General features: G+C 41.3%; 1 protein-coding gene across 1 annotated transcript in view; it reads left to right on the forward strand.

Moving 5' to 3' along the window:
* The window catches only part of LOC116361911 (leucine-rich repeat serine/threonine-protein kinase 1-like), a 39282-nt gene extending 22243 nt beyond the window's left edge, over positions 1–17039 (forward strand). The window contains exons 4-9 of the mRNA XM_031816310.1: positions 9162–9333; positions 9553–9732; positions 12677–12825; positions 13152–13378; positions 16532–16659; positions 16894–17039. Coding sequence (XP_031672170.1) covers positions 9162–9333; positions 9553–9732; positions 12677–12825; positions 13152–13378; positions 16532–16659; positions 16894–17039 — 1002 coding nt within the window. The remainder of the gene's footprint in view (positions 1–9161; positions 9334–9552; positions 9733–12676; positions 12826–13151; positions 13379–16531; positions 16660–16893) is intronic.
* Positions 17040–17408: the final 369 nt, after the last annotated feature.

Raw genomic sequence — 17408 nt, forward strand, 5'->3', positions numbered from 1 at the left:
GTGTGCGTGTATTTACATGTCCCTGTGTGTGTGTGTGTGTGTGTATTTATATGTCACTGTGTGTGTGTGTGTGTGTGTGTGTGTGTGTGTGTGTATTTACATGCCACTGTGTGTGTGTGTGTGTGTATTTACATGCCACTGTGTGTGTGTGTGTGTGTGTGTATTTACATGCCACTGTGTGTGTGTATTTAAAAAAAAATATATATATATATTTTTTAATTTTACCTTTAACCAGGCAAGTCAGTTAAGAACACATTCTTATTTTCAATGATGGCCTAGGAACAGTGGGTTAACTGCCTGTTCAGGGGCAGAACGACAGATTTGTACCTTGTCAGCTCGGGGGTTTGAACTCGCAACCTTCCGGTTACTAGTCCAATGCTCTAACCACTAGGCTACGCTGCCGCCCCACATGTCACTGTGTGTGTGTGTTTATTTACATGTCACTGTGTGTGTGTATTTACATGTCACTGTGTGTGTGAATAAGAGATGTGTAAGGTTGCATCATGGTATGTTGTTGATCAGTCCTACTGCCCCTCATGGTCCTACAGCCCCTCATGGTCCTACAGCCCTCATTGTTCAACACCACTGAAGACCCACTGCCTTGACATAAAGACAGCAACACCCCACATGTCTGTGGCTTTGACTTGGTCCTGTACTGTGTGTGTGTGAGTTTAATTTGCTGCTGTAGTTGTTGATGCTAGATAGGGGTGTTATCTAAAGACTGTGTGTGTGATTGTGTGAATGTGTGTGTGTTATCTGAGTGGTACTCTAGTTATGTGATAGTTTGTTGATATTCTAGAGTGGGTGTACTGCGCTTGTTGTTTTGGAGTGGATCCCAGCCTGCCAGACACAGTGTCAGGAGACAAGTGGCCTAGTTCTGCCTTTCTCTCTCCTGCCTCTCCATAAGCACTATGAAATACTCCCTTCAATACAGAACCAGTTCAAGTACTGATTCCATGTTTCTTTATTACCTCTGTTCTACTGACACATCACTTATTTACCTAGATTACAGTAATCTCATTACTGTATGGATCATTATGGGACAGTAATCTCATTACTGTATGGATCATTATGGGACAGTAATCTCTACTGTATGGATCATTATGGGACAGTAATCTCTACTGTATGGATCATTATGGGACAGTAATCTCATTACTGTATGGATCATTATGGGACAGTAATCTCATTACTGTATGGATCATTATGGGACAGTAATCTCTACTGTATGGATCATTATGGGACAGTAATCTCATTACAGTATGGATCATTATGGGACAGTAATCTCATTACTGTATGGATCATTATGGGACAGTAATCTCTACTGTATGGATCATTATGGGACAGTAATCTCATTACTGTATGGATCATTATGGGACAGTAATCTCTACTGTATGGATCATTATGGGACAGTAATCTCATTACTGTATGGATCATTATGGGACAGTAATCTCTACTGTATGGATCATTATGGGACAGTAATCTCATTACTGTATGGATCATTATGGGACAGTAATCTCTACTGTATGGATCATTATGGGAGAGTAATCTCATTACTGTATGGATCATTATGGGACAGTAATCTCATTACTGTATGGATCATTATGGGACAGTAATCTCTACTGTATGGATCATTATGGGACAGTAATCTCATTACTGTATGGATCATTATGGGACAGTAATCTCATTACTGTATGGATCATTATGGGACAGTAATCTCATTACTGTATGGATCATTATGGGACAGTAATCTCATTACTGTATGGATCATTATGGGACAGTAATCTCTACTGTATGGATCATTATGGGACAGTAATCTCTACTGTATGGATCATTATGGGACAGGAATCTCATTACAGTATGGATCATTATGGGACAGTAATCTCATTACAGTATGAATCATTATGGGACAGTAATCTCTACTGTATGGATCATTATGGGACAGTAATCTCATTACTGTATGGATCATTATGGGACAGTAATCTCTACTGTATGGATCATTATGGGACAGTAATCTCTACTGTATGGATCATTATGGGACAGTAATCTCATTACTGTATGGATCATTATGGGACAGTAATCTCTACTGTTTGGATCATTATGGGACAGTAATCTCATTACTGTATGGATCATTATGGGACAGTAATCTCATTACTGTATGGATCATTATGGGACAGTAATCTCTACTCTATGGATCATTATGGGACAGTAATCTCTACTGTATGGATCATTATGGGACAGTAATCTCATTACTGTATGGATCATTATGGGACAGGAATCTCATTACTGTATGGATCATTATGGGACAGGAATCTCATTACTGTATGGATCATTATGGGACAGTAATCTCATTACTGTATGGATCATTATGGGACAGTAATCTCATTACTGTATGGATCATTATGGGACAGTAATCTCATTACTGTATGGATCATTATGGGACAGTAATCTCATTACAGTATGGATCATTATGGGACAGTAATCTCATTACTGTATGGATCATTATGGGACAGTAATCTCATTACTGTATGGATCATTATGGGACAGTAATCTCATTACAGTATGGATCATTATGGGACAGTAATCTCATTACTGTATGGATCATTATGGGACAGTAATCTCATTACAGTATGGATCATTATTTTACAGTAATCTCATTACTGTATGGATCATTATGGGACAGTAATCTCTACTGTATGGATCATTATGGGACAGTAATCTCATTACTGTATGGATCATTATGGGACAGTAATCTCTACTGTATGGATCATTATGGGACAGTAATCTCATTACTGTATGGATCATTATGGGACAGTAATCTCTACTGTATGGATCATTATGGGACAGTAATCTCATTACTGTATGGATCATTATGGGACAGTAATCTCTACTGTATGGATCATTATGGGACAGTAATCTCATTACTGTATGGATCATTATGGGACAGTAATCTCATTACTGTATGGATCATTATGGGACAGTAATCTCTACTGTATGGATCATTATGGGACAGTAATCTCATTACTGTATGGATCATTATGGGACAGTAATCTCATTACTGTATGGATCATTATGGGACAGTAATCTCATTACTGTATGGATCATTATGGGACAGTAATCTCATTACTGTATGGATCATTATGGGACAGTAATCTCTACTGTATGGATCATTATGGGACAGTAATCTCTACTGTATGGATCATTATGGGACAGGAATCTCATTACAGTATGGATCATTATGGGACAGTAATCTCATTACAGTATGGATCATTATGGGACAGTAATCTCTACTGTATGGATCATTATGGGACAGTAATCTCATTACTGTATGGATCATTATGGGACAGTAATCTCTACTGTATGGATCATTATGGGACAGTAATCTCTACTGTATGGATCATTATGGGACAGTAATCTCATTACTGTATGGATCATTATGGGACAGTAATCTCTACTGTTTGGATCATTATGGGACAGTAATCTCATTACTGTATGGATCATTATGGGACAGGAATCTCATTACTGTATGGATCATTATGGGACAGGAATCTCATTACTGTATGGATCATTATGGGACAGTAATCTCATTACTGTATGGATCATTATGGGACAGTAATCTCATTACTGTATGGATCATTATGGGACAGTAATCTCATTACTGTATGGATCATTATGGGACAGTAATCTCATTACAGTATGGATCATTATGGGACAGTAATCTCATTACTGTATGGATCATTATGGGACAGTAATCTCATTACTGTATGGATCATTATGGGACAGTAATCTCATTACAGTATGGATCATTATGGGACAGTAATCTCATTACTGTATGGATCATTATGGGACAGTAATCTCATTACAGTATGGATCATTATGGGACAGTAATCTCATTACTGTATGGATCATTATGGGACAGTAATCTCATTACTGTATGGATCATTATGGGACAGGAATCTCATTACTGTATGGATCATTATGGGACAGTAATCTCATTACTGTATGGATCATTATGGGACAGTAATCTCATTACAGTATGGATCATTATGGGACAGTAATCTCATTACTGTATGGATCATTATGGGACAGTAATCTCATTACTGTATGGGACAGTAATCACATTACTGTATGGATCATTATGGGACAGTAATCTCATTACTGTATGGGACAGTAATCTCATTACTGTATGGATCATTATGGGACAGGAATCTCTACTGTATGGATCATTATGGGACAGTAATCTCATTACAGTATGGATCATTATGGGACAGTAATCTCACGTGCGCGTGTGTGTGTGTGTGTGTGTGTGTGTGTGTATGCGCGTGCATACGGTAGGTTCCAAACACCCATGCTGCCAAACTCACTTCTCCTTTCCTAGAGTGTTCAGTGTTGCCCTTGGTTACCTTTATCTACTTGTCTTCCTGTCATTCAGGAATAGATTTGATGTGGAGCTCACGGTAACTTAACACTTGACACACCAGCATATGTTCCGGCTATTATCGAACGAGTTCAGCTAGTACCGCCAGGTTTCACTGCGTTTCAAGACGTTTTCTCCCTACTGAATACAACCCAGTTACTGCCATGTTCCTGAGAACTGGTAATACAGGTTGATTGGAGATGTGGAGACCCAGTTACTGCCATGTTCCTGAGAACTGGTAATACAGGTTGACTGGAGATGTGGAAACCCAGTTACTGCCATGTTCCTGAGAACTGGTTATACAGGTTGACTGGAGATGTGGAGACCCAGATACTGCCATGTTCCTGAGAACTGGTAATACAGGTTGACTGGAGATGTGGAGACCCAGATACTGCCATGTTCCTGAGAACTGGTAATACAGGTTGACTGGAGATGTAGAGACCCAGTTACTGCCATGTTCCTGAGAACTGGTAATACAGGTTGACTAGAGATGTGGAGACCCAGTTACTGCCATGTTCCTGAGAACTGGTAATACAGGTTGACTAGAGATGTGGAGACCCAGTTACTGCCATGTTCCTGAGAACTGGTAATACAGGTTGACTGGAGATGTGGAGACCCAGTTACTGCCATGTTCCTGAGAACTGGTAATACAGGTTGACTGGAGATGTGGAGACCCAGTTACTGCCATGTTCCTGAGAACTGGTAATACAGGTTGACTAGAGATAATGTTAAATTCATACATGCCTATGAAACAATTGTGTGTCAGATTGAAAAAGCAGAACTGTTTTTTTTAGTTACATGGCTTCTGTTCTTGTACCCTAAAATACCCCGACGCTTGATTCATACTGCTACTTTTAGGCTTCCTCACAACGTCGGCCAGTGGTAACCAGGAATTATAGATGAACGAGGTCTGTGTGCTTGAAAGCAGCTTGTCAACTCTCTCCAGGGCTTAAAACGCCTTTAAGTAAGAAGTAGGGCAACACAACAGTGTGCAGAGTGCATGGTGCCCAAAGGAATCGAAAAGTATTCCGTTGGTCGATACAGTTAATATATATCAATATTTCAAACAGTTACCCTGCCATCCAGTGCTTGTCTACAATACTATCACAAAGTTCAGCATTGGAACTGTCTGTGGTTTCTGTTAAATGAGAACAGAGACCAGGTCCAACTCTGGTCCTAGAGAACAACAGTCAGTGAGCACAGTATTCTATTAGTCGACTGGTCAATTGTTTGGTCATTAGGCTGTTGATCGGCCGGAGATTTGTTTTACTCAAGCAGTAACATGTATGAGAAAAGCAAAAACAATTGTCCACTAAAATAACATTTATCAGAAATACAGTGTAGACATTGTTAATGTTAGGTGCACAGAGGCCCATTATCATCAACCATCACTCCTGTGTTCCAATGGCAGCTGTGTTAGCTAATACAAGTTCTTTATTTTAGAAGGCTATTTGATCATTAGAAAACCCTTTTGCAATTATGTTAGCAGAGCTGAAAACTGTTGTGCTGATTTAAAGAAGCAATAAAACTTGCCTTCTTTAGACTAGTTGAATATCTGGAGCATCAGCATTTGTGGGTTTGATTACAGGCTCAAAATGGCCAGAAACAAATACTTTCTTCTGAAACTCGTCAGCCTATTCTTGTTCTGAGAAGTGAAGGCTATTCCATGTGAGAAATTGCCAAGAAACTGGAGATCTCATACAACGCTGTGTACTACTCCCTTCACATAACAGCTCGAAGCTGTTGTCCTGTGAGCCGCCTATCACGCAAGCTGTTGACTCTCAGAAACTTTTCTTCTGATTCTGTTGTGGCTTTGGGTCTGTGTGACGCAATTGTGGCGCCTTCAGAGGCATGTAAAGGCCAAATCCAGCTCTGTACCCCATCGCCATGCGCTTTCCAAATGTTGTAACCATGCAGTGGGTTCTGTGTCTGCATTGACATGGTTGGTTGACAGTAGGTGGAGGGGGATACATCCTGTAGAAAACACAAACTCACTTCCTTGACAACAGCTCTGCACTGCTCCACGAAGCACAAGAAGTATGAACGCCCCGACCCCTGCTGAGGCCGTTACATCGTAAATGCTGCATGGCCAATGCAGCGCCCAGATGTACAATGCACTTCTCTCTACAGAATGCGCTCTCTCCCGCCAATTTGTGCACATTCATTGTTTCATCAATTCATTGTGTGAATTGTTTGCATTTGTTAGTTTATATCACTTCTCCATTTACATATCACCAGTAGTACAATGACCGTAAATTAATATAATGTCTCATCTACCATGTCTGTTCATTTGGTTATGGTCATTTCTGTTAATGCATTCAATGTTATTATTCCAGTCTTCCTGTTCTCATTGTTGGTGTGGACACGTTGTTTGCAGACGTACAACCTATGCTGCTACACTTGTGAGATACAAGTTTTGGTTTATTTCATTCCATTTACAAGTTTTGTCAATTTAGTCATTGTCTTTTGTTCGGAGCGCTGCTGTCAATGTTGAGTAAGGATGCTCACGCATAGAAGTAGGCCTATAGGCTACCAGGCCTGATTATACATAGAAGTAGGCCTATAGGCTACCTGGCCTGATTATACATAGAAGTAGACCTATAGGCTACCTGGCCTGATTATACATAGAAGTAGGCCTATAGGCTACCTGACCTGATTATACATAGAAGTAGGCCTATAGGCTACCAGGCCTGATTATACATAGAAGTAGGCCTATAGGCTACCTGGCCTGATTATACATAGAAGTAGGCCTATAGACTACCTGGCCTGATTATACATAGAAGTAGGCCTATAGACTACCTGGCCTGATTATACATAGAAGTAGGCCTATAGGCTACCTGGCCTGATTATACATAGAAGTAGGCCTATAGGCTACCTGGCCTGATTATACATAGAAGTAGGCCTATAGGCTACCTGGCCTGATTATACATAGAAGTAGGCCTATAGGCTACCTGGCCTGATTATACATAGAAGTAGGCCTATAGGCTACCTGGCCTGATTATACATAGAAGTAGGCCTATAGGCTACCTGGCCTGTGCGCAAATGTATATAAATGTGTTCATTTGGGGATCTGATAGTATTTCTGATTGGCTTAACACACCACCACGAATGAGTAAAGTTTTCTTCACCTTAAACAGCAAGCAAACAAAGTCTGTTTTTATATTAATTGTGAATTACAATAGTTCCTTAATGTATTAGAAAAGTCTTTCCAGCTCTCTCCCTTTCGGTAACCACTCAGTGTGAAAGGGAACAATGTCATGCTCTGATCCAGTGGGAACGGCATAAAATAGGCCTACCTGATTACATCTTATCAGTGCTTGACTTGGGCTGAAATAGGTTATGGTACTCATTTTGTGTGCAGGTACTGTTTGGCTTTATGTAGGCTATTTTTACATAGTTGGCAATGGCAGTAGAAGTTACTTTTTAGGTTTATCATTTTCTTTTGGATAGAATTTTGATTAACCACATGACAATGATTTTGAGATATGAAGATATTATAAATTAAATGAAACTGCTTCACGAAAATGTATTTATGAAAAACATAACTGGCACGGAGATCGGTAGAATTGGTAAGATAAATCGGCATTCCACATGAGAAAGGTTGCCGAGTCCTCCTGCAGCCTATTACCGGCAACTTCAGGAGAGTAACGGCATAATCTGCGGGAGGAGAATAGTTGGGTCAGGTTAAGGTCTTCTGGTTATCTAGATCTCTGGTGCCCTCTTGAGGCATTTCTTATTTCATCAAACCGTAAGCTTAAAGCATCAGACAAGCTCAATACATATAGTTGATTTTATTAAAACACGTAGGGTGTGTCTATAAATGGAAAAATACAAGCTTAGAATTTTGACAAATCGATTGGTTAAAAGAACAAACAACTTTCGGTCAACCAATATTTTTTCTTTAATTGAGGACAGCCCTAATTCTATTTCAGCCAAGCACTAACACTCATCTATTGGTCGCCTCGTTCCATACTGGATGTGCTGTGGCTAACTCATCTATTGGTCGCCTCGTTCCATACTGGATGTGCTGTGGCTAACTCATCTATTGGTCACCTCGTTCCATACTGGATGTGCTGTGGCTAACTCATCCTATTGGTCGCCTCGTTCCATACTGGATGTGCTGTGCCTAACTCATCTATTGGTCGCCTCGTTCCATACTGGATGTGTTGTGGCTAACTCATCTATTGGTCGCCTCGTTCCATACTGGATGTGTGGATGTGTCGTACATTGATTGCCCACCTGATGGTGCCATTACATCATCTTTGATGCTCATGTTTTTACCTGGCTGCAGACATTGTTGCCAACATATATTCAGTGAGAATAGCTATTAGCTCCTTGATTTGTCGCTAGATGACATTTTGCTGTTTGCTGCAACGAAGTCACAGCACCAATTTGCTGCAGAATTGAGTGGGAAAAGTTACTAAATGCTATCAAAACCATAGTTACCCTTGGTGTCAAAACTTCCTTAAAGGTAGTTTTCAATTCCAATCAATTCAGAAACAACACCAAATTCCAATTCCAAATGTTCCTAATTGAAAAACATTTGAAGAGAATTGGAATTTCAATGTACTTCCTGGATTGACTGTGATTGAAATGAAATGTCCCCCTGCTCCCAACTGTACAGCATGACAGTGAATGAAGAGTTGGCTACAGATCAGCTAGGTGGAGCCTATGGGAGAGGTGGACTTGAACAAACCATGACTATCTGCTAATATACTAACTGGTCCTATTCCCGTCCCTTCCTCAGCTGCGTCTCCTGTGTGTGGCCACCCAGCATGGTGATGAGGAGAGCGTGAGTTACCTCCTCCATGAGGCCCATGTGCCCCTGCCCCTGGAGCCATCGGAGGGGAACCCCGCCATCCTGGCTGCACACTATGGACATGTCAGCCTGGTCAGAGAGCTGCTCGACTCAGTACCAGGTGACAATGCTGTGTGTGTGTGTGTGTGTGTGTGTGTGTGTGTGTGTGACATTTTCCACCTGTGTTTGTGTAGCAGTTAATAGATAGTAACTGTGTGTGTGTGTGTGTGTGTGTGTGAGACGTGGTGCATTTGTGTGTGTGGGTCTGTCTGTGCTGTGCTGTGAGTGTGTGTAGTAATCATAGTTAGTAGATGATAAACAGATTGCATGTCTCTCTCAGGTCCGTTTGTCCACAGAGATCTGTTGAACTGGATGTTGGTGTCGGCGTGCCAACAGGGTCACCTGGAGGTGGTTAGAATGTTGGTACAGGGTTACCATGCCGACGCTGAGGACTGTGCCATCCACCAGGAGGAGTTTGCTGTCATCACGGGGCTGCCTCTCTACGCTGCTGCACGCGCAGGTAGACAGCAAGACACACACTGTACATATACTTCACATACTGTACACACATACACTAACGTTCAAAAGTTTGGCTTCACTTAGAAATGTCCTTGTTTTTGCAAGATAAGCACATTAAAATGACATAAAATTGATCAGAAATACAGTGTAGACATTGTAAATGACTATTGTAGCTGGAAATGGCTGATTTTTAATGGAATATCCACATAGGCGTACAGAGACCCATTATCAGCAACCATCACTCCTGTGTTCCAATGGCACATTTCTGGCCATTGTGAGCCTGTAATCGAACCCACAAATGCTGATGCTCCAGATACTCAACTAGTCTAAAGAAGGCCAGTTTTATTGCTTCTTTAATTAGTACAGTGCCTTGCGAAAGTATTCGGCCCCCTTGAACTTTGCGACCTTTTGCCACATTTCAGGCTTCAAACATAAAGATATAAATCTGTATTTTTTTGTGAAGAATCAACAACAAGTGGGACACAATCATGAAGTGGAACGACATTTATTGGATATTTCAAACTTTTTTAACAAATCAAAAACAGAAAAATTGGGCGTGCAAAATTATTCAGCCCCTTTACTTTCAGTGCAGCAAACTCTCTCCAGAGGTTCAGTGAGGATCTCTGGCCGAATACTTTCGCAAGGCACTGTATACACCTGTTCTAAAAGGCCCCAGAGTCTGCAACACAACCAAGCAAGGGGAACCACCAAGCAAGTGACACCATGAAGACCAAGGAGCTCTCCAAACAGGTCAGGGACAGAGTTGTAGAGAAGTACAGATCAGGGTTGGGTTATAAAAACAATATCCGAAACTTTGAACATCCCACGGAGCACCATTAAATCCATTATTGAAAAATTGAAAGAATATGGCACCACAACAAACATGCCAAGAGAGGGACGCCCACCAAACCTCACGGACCAGGCAAGGAGGGCATTCGTCAGAGAGGCAACAAAAATACCAAAGATAACACATTTGGTGTTTGCAAAAAGGCATGTGGGAGACTCCCCAAATATATGGAAGAAGGTACTCTGATCAGATGAGACTAAAATTGAGCTTTTTAGCCATCAAGGAAAACGCTATGTCTGGCGCAAACCCAACACCTGTCATCACCCCGAGAACACCCCACAGTGAAGTATGGTGGTGGCAACATCATGCTGTGGGGATGTTTTTCATCGGCAGGGACTGGGAAACTGGTCATAATTGATGGATGGCGCTAAATACAGGGATATTCTTGAGGGAAACCTGTTTCAGTCTTCCAGAGATTTGAGACTGGGACGGAGGTTCACCTTCCAGCAGGACAATGACCCTAAGCATACATACTGCTAAAGCAACACTAGAGTGGTTTAAGGGGAAACATTAAAATGTCTTGGAATGGCCTAGTCAAAGCCCAGACCTCAATCCAACTGAGAATCTGTGGTATGACTTAAAGATGGCTGATTTTGGCCTTTCTAGGGAGTTTTTCCTAGCCACCGTGTTTCTAGACCTGCATTGCTTTCTGTTTGAGGTTTTAGGCTGGGTTTCTGTACAGCACTTTGAGATATCAGCTGATGTAAGAAGGGCTATATAAATACATTTGATTTGATCTGTACACTAGCGGAACCCATCCAACTTGAATAAGCTGGAGCAGTTTGCCTTGAAGAATCCCAGTGGCTAGATGTGCCAAGCTAATAGAGACATACCCCAAGAGACTTGCAGCTGTAAGATGGCTCTACAAAGTGTTGACTTGGGGGAGGGGGTGAATAGTTATGCGCGCTCAAGTTCTTCTTGTTTCACAATAAAAAAATATTTTGCATCTTCAAAGTGGTAGGCATGTTGTGTAAATCAAATGCAACCCCCTCAAAAATAAATTTGTTAAAAAAGTTTGAAATATCCAATAAATGTCGTTCCACTTCATGATTGTGTCCCACTTGTTGTTGATTCTTCACAAAAAAATACAGTTTTATATCTTTATGTTTGAAGCCTGAAATGTGGCAAAAGGTCGCAAAGTTCAAGGGGGCCGAATACTTTCGCAAGGCACTGTACAACAGTTTTCGGCTGTGCTAACATAATTGCAAAAGGGTTTTGATGATCAATTAGCCTTTTAAAATGATAAACTTGGATTAGCTAACACAACGTGCCATTGGAACACAGGAGTGATGGTTGCTGATAATGGGCCTCTGTACGCCTATGTAGATATTCCATTAAAAATCTGCCATTTCCAGCTACAATAGTAATTTACAACATTAACAATGTCTACACTGTATTTCTGATCAATTTGATGTTATTTTAATGGACAACATTTTTTGCTTTTCTTTCAAAAACAAGGACATTTCTAAGTGACCCCAGACTGTTGAACAGTAGTGTGTATGTGTATACCTACACACACAAACGAACACAGCCTACAAATATCTCACACATAAACCACACACACACACACGCCTCACACAAAAGTAGAGAACACAGTCAAGTATAGAAGTTTGCACTGTATCTTGCGTTTTAATTTTTTGTAAGAATTATTTATCGCATTATTGGATATGACTGCACTGTTGGAACTAGGAACACCAGCATGTTGCTACACCCACAATAACCTCTGCTAAATATGTGTATGTGACCAATAGAAGTTGATTAGATTTGATGTACGCTTACATATGAACCACTTCGGACCAAATGTTAGAGTTAGACATTCCTACTGTGGTGTGTTGTCAGGCTGAAAACAGCAGACGGGGATTTCCTCCTACTCTACTGTGTCTCCAATTCAACTCACTTCCTTATTCTGGCTTTATGATGTAGTGTAGGATCAGCTTCCCCTACGCTTAACCATTAGAGGGCAAAACTCACTCAAAATCAGTGTCTAGGAGCAACTTCAGCCTACTCTGGGCATATTGGTGAAGAGAGGAGTACTTCCTGTTATCTTAGACCAGGGGTCTGTTCAGAACGTCCAGACATCTAACTGTGTTCTATGTAGGTAATGAGGAGATAGCTAGATTCCTGCTGCAGAATGGCGCTGGGCTGTCCTCCTACACCCTGATGGATTATCCAGCCTTCAGCAGACTGCTCGTTGAACAACAACTGGTAGAAGAAGCAGACACACACACAGAACCAGCGGGAGAAAAGGTAACTGAGGGGAGGTGTGTGTGTATTTGTGTGAGTGTGTGTCTGCGTTTGTTTGTGTCTGCGTTTGTGTGTCTGCGTTTGCCTGCGTTTATGTGTGTGTGTTTGTGTTTGTGTGTCTCCATTGTGTGTCTGCGTATGTATGTCTTTTTCTCTCTGTGAATGTGTTATATTTTACCCAGTGTGTTGGTCAGGCCAGACGTGTGTGTGTGTGTGTGTGTGTGTGTGTGTGTGTGTGTGTGTGTGTGTGTGTGTGTGTGTGTGTGTGTGTGTGTGTTGTGCACCATAAAAGCGTCAGCCATCATGTTGATTCCTCTCTCCCCCACTAGCTACTATGTGGCCGTTGGTCAGGTCTGAAGCTGCCGTGGTTGGAGCTGGACTGGTTCATGGACGTGTCATCCCGTATCTCCCACCTGGACCTGTCCTGTAACAGCCTCAGCTCCCTGCCCTCCGTGGTTCCCTGGGGGCTCATACAGCTCCGGACCCTAGACCTCTCCAACAACCGGTTCAAAGAGCTGCACACAGCACAGAGCTCACAGGAGATCATCTGCTCCAGGTGCTGCTCCACATTCACAGATAGGTTGTAGATGTGTAGGTGCAGATACACACACACACACACACTAGGGCTGGGCGGTATGGCCTAAAAATCATAAATAGATTTTTTTCAAACTTATGGATGATTCATGATATCTTTTAAACATATTTTCTCTATATAAGCTTTGTTGTAGGATTTCAAGGTCAAATACACTGCAGTCAGCTGTAATCTAATACATCAGGGTTTGTGAAATTATACCTTACACAACCATATGACTAATAATTTCATTATTTTATCAAAATAGTTTAACCTGCTTTTTTGCAATAATCACTGATCGGCTTTCAAGTCTGTATGAAAATGACCTTTTTGTTACAAATTGAACCAGAACCATGCATTATGCATAACTTGTAGCAGGCTTATAGAAATAAACACAGGTCTCATCAACAAACTCTCAAGCACAAGCCCACGTGCCAGCTAATGTTAATATTTCAAGTTTAGCCAACTTGAATCTATTTGCTAGCTAACACTGGAGAACAGTTGAATTGTTATGAACACACCCTTCTGTCCTCTCCAACTGTTTGAACAGCCTGCTAGCCTGTCAACGTTTCAGGTGTTGAAATCAAGTGGCCTACCTTCTTTCTCAGAATGAGAATGAGTTTGTAATTCCTAATAGAATTGTGTTTTATGCTTATTGCACATTTATAAAACACAAACTAGACAGCTAGTATGCTGTTAGTGGTACGTAGTACCGCAATGCTACGCGCAACAAACTGAGCGTTACATTTCCAGAATCAATGTTTATCGATACTCTCGTTTTAGTAGTGTTTGTTCCGCTCTCAATCTGAGTAGTTGAGACATAAACAGGGTATGGTTAGAAAGGTTAACATCTCCTCCATTACAGGAAAATAATATAAATGTGTTTCAGTCTCCAGGTTAACGTCTCCTCCATTACGGTAAAATAATGTCTCAATGTGTCTCAGTCTCCAGGTTAACGTCTCCTCCATTACAGTAAAATAATATAAATGTGTTTCAGTCTCCAGGTTAACGTCTCCTCCATTACAGTAAAATAATGTCTCAATGTGTTTCAGTCTCCAGGTTAACGTCTCCTCCATTACAGTAAAATAATGCCTCAATGTGTTTCAGTCTCCAGGTTAACGTCTCCTCCATTACAGTAAAATATTGTCTCAATGTGTTTCAGTCTCCAGGTTAACGTCTCCTCCATTACAGTAAAATAATGCCTCAATGTGTTTCAGTCTCCAGGTTAACGTCTCCTCCATTACAGTAAAATAATGTCTCAATGTGTTTCAGTCTCCAGGTTAACATATCCTCCATTACAGTAAAATAATGTCTCAATGTGTTTCAGTCTCCAGGTTAACGTCTCCTCCATTACAGTAAAATAATGTCTCAATGTGTTTCAGTCTCCAGGTTAACATCTCCTCCATTACGGTAAAATAATGCCTCAATGTGTTTCAGTCTCCAGGTTAACATCTCCTCCATTACAGTAAAATAATGTCTCAATGTGTTTCAGTCTCCAGGTTAACGTCTCCTCCATTACAGTAAAATAATGTCTTAATGTGTTTCAGTCTCCAGGTTAACGTCTCCTCCATTACAGTAAAATAATGTCTTAATGTGTTTCAGTCTCCAGGTTAACATCTCCTCCATTACAGTAAAATAATGTCTCAATGTGTTTCAGTCTCCAGGTTAACGTCTCCTCCATTACAGTAAAATAATGTCTCAATGTGTTTCAGTCTCCAGGTTAACGTCTCCTCCATTACGGTAAAATAATGTCTCAATGTGTTTCAGTCTCCAGGTTAACGTCTCCTCCATTACAGTAAAATAATGTCTCAATGTGTTTCAGTCTCCAGGTTAACATCTCCTCCATTACAGTAAAATAATGTCTCAATGTGTTTCAGTCTCCAGGTTAACGTCTCCTCCATTACGGTAAAATAATGTCTCAATGTGTTTCAGTCTCCAGGTTAACGTCTCCTCCATTACGGTAAAATAATGCCTCAATGTGTTTGTGTCCATACGACCCATTCTGTTGGACCAAACATCAAACGCAAATAGCGAGTTGAAACCGCTTGTCAGAGAAGAAGTGATTTTTAGTCTTTTTTTGTTGTGAGTGGCAGGGGGAGGGGCTTGGTCTGTGTGTGTAAAGAGGGGAAGTGAGAGGTTTCATATATCAGCCAGCCCTAACACACACACACACAACCCCCTTGTGGGAACACACAATTCAGTCCCATTCAAAATACTATTTTCCCTAACCTGAAAACCTAACCTTAACCCTTAACCTAGCTGCTAACCCTAAACCTAACCTTAACCCTTAAACTAGCTGCTAACCCTAAACCTAACCTTAACCCTTAACCTAGCTGCTAACCCTAAACCTAACCTTAACCCTTAACCTAGCTGCTAACCCTAAACCTAAACTTAACCTTAAACACCCTAGAAATAGCATTTGACTAACAAAATGTCCCCAGTTGGTTGTTTTGTTAGTTTACTATTCTAGTTAAACTGGTCCACTGCAGTGTGTACAGTGTACACACACATTTACACTGACTATAACAAACATTAGGAACACCTTCCTAATATGGAGTTGCACCCTCCCTTTTGCCCTCAGAACAGCGTCAATTTGTTGGGGGATGGACTCTACAAGGTGTCGTTCCACAGGGATGCTGGTCCATGTTGACTCAAATGCTTCCCACAGTTGTGTCAAGTTGGATGTTCTTTGGGTGGTGGACCATTCCTGATACACATGGGAAACTGTTGAGCATGAAATACCCAGAAGCATTGCAGTTGTTGACACAAACCAGTGTGCCTGACATCTACTACATAACCTGTTCAAAGACACTTACATGTTATGTCTTGCCCAGTCACCCTCTGAATGGCACACAAACACACTCCATCTCTCAACTGTCTCAAGGCTTAAAGAGCATTCTTTAACCTGTCTCCTCCCCTTCATCTACACTTACTTGAAATGGATCAATAAGGGACCATATCTTTCACCTGGGTTCACCTGGTCAGTCTGCCATGGAAAGAGTTCTTCATGTTTTGTCCACTCTGTGTATCTAATATCTGTAGTCTGCTGTTCTGCTGATCTATGTTGTATTGTTAACCTCAGCATCTCACTTAATCCTGACGTGTGTGTGTTCGTTCTCTGCTCCTGTCCTACTGTAGACTTCGCCAGGTGAATCTGTCTCAGAATGAGTTGACCAGCTTGCCGTCCGGACTGCTCCATCTCACCAGAGTCCAGAGGCTCTCTGCTGCTAAGAACAAGCTCACCTCCCTGTTTGATATTCCTAATGGTATGATCCACTGCATGTCAGAGTGGTCTTTGCTCTTTGTCACAAATGTATATCAGTATGTTCTTAGAAGGGTTCTGAGGATTTTATTCTGATCTCAAATTGTTTCTCTGCTATCTATTTAGTCTTTATTTGTTATTGTGAAGCACATTGTATTGCTACCTTGTACAAAATGTTTTGGTTTCTACAAATGAAGACTGATGAATGAATTGATTGTCCTCTTCTGCTCCTCCTCAGGTACTAACTGGATAGGTCTGCGTAAGCTGGAGGAGCTGGATGTGTCTGACAACTGTCTGACCAGTCTTCCCTCTGCTGTTCTTCACTCTTTCAAATCCCCTCACTTCCCTCAAAGTCTGCCGGAACAGACTCACCAGCTTCCCTGACCCCTGGGCCTGCCCTCTGGTAGGCAGACACTACACTAGACACTACGGCCTCGTTCCATTTGGAACCCTAGCACCTTCTTTTAGATCCTACCCTGTTAGTGTTCTTCTCAAAGATATCTATTCATTGTATCTCTATGGTTCCCCTGGTAGGAATAAACTAGGGGCCTGGTTCCTTTTGGTTTCCTAGCACCTTCCTGTATCTCCTGTCCCCTTTTAAAATGCTCAGTTCTGAAAGGACTGGATTGGTAAAAGGAATATGGTGGAAGCTCCAATGGAGAGCTGGGTAGAACCATCATACTAGTTGCTTACACCTATCCAGTCCTTATAGATTTGTGACCATTGTTGGCGTAGAGGCAAGAAGGTACTAGG

The sequence above is a fragment of the Oncorhynchus kisutch genome, unplaced genomic scaffold (assembly GCF_002021735.2).
Source record: "Oncorhynchus kisutch isolate 150728-3 unplaced genomic scaffold, Okis_V2 scaffold774, whole genome shotgun sequence".
Lineage (NCBI taxonomy): Eukaryota > Metazoa > Chordata > Actinopteri > Salmoniformes > Salmonidae > Oncorhynchus > Oncorhynchus kisutch.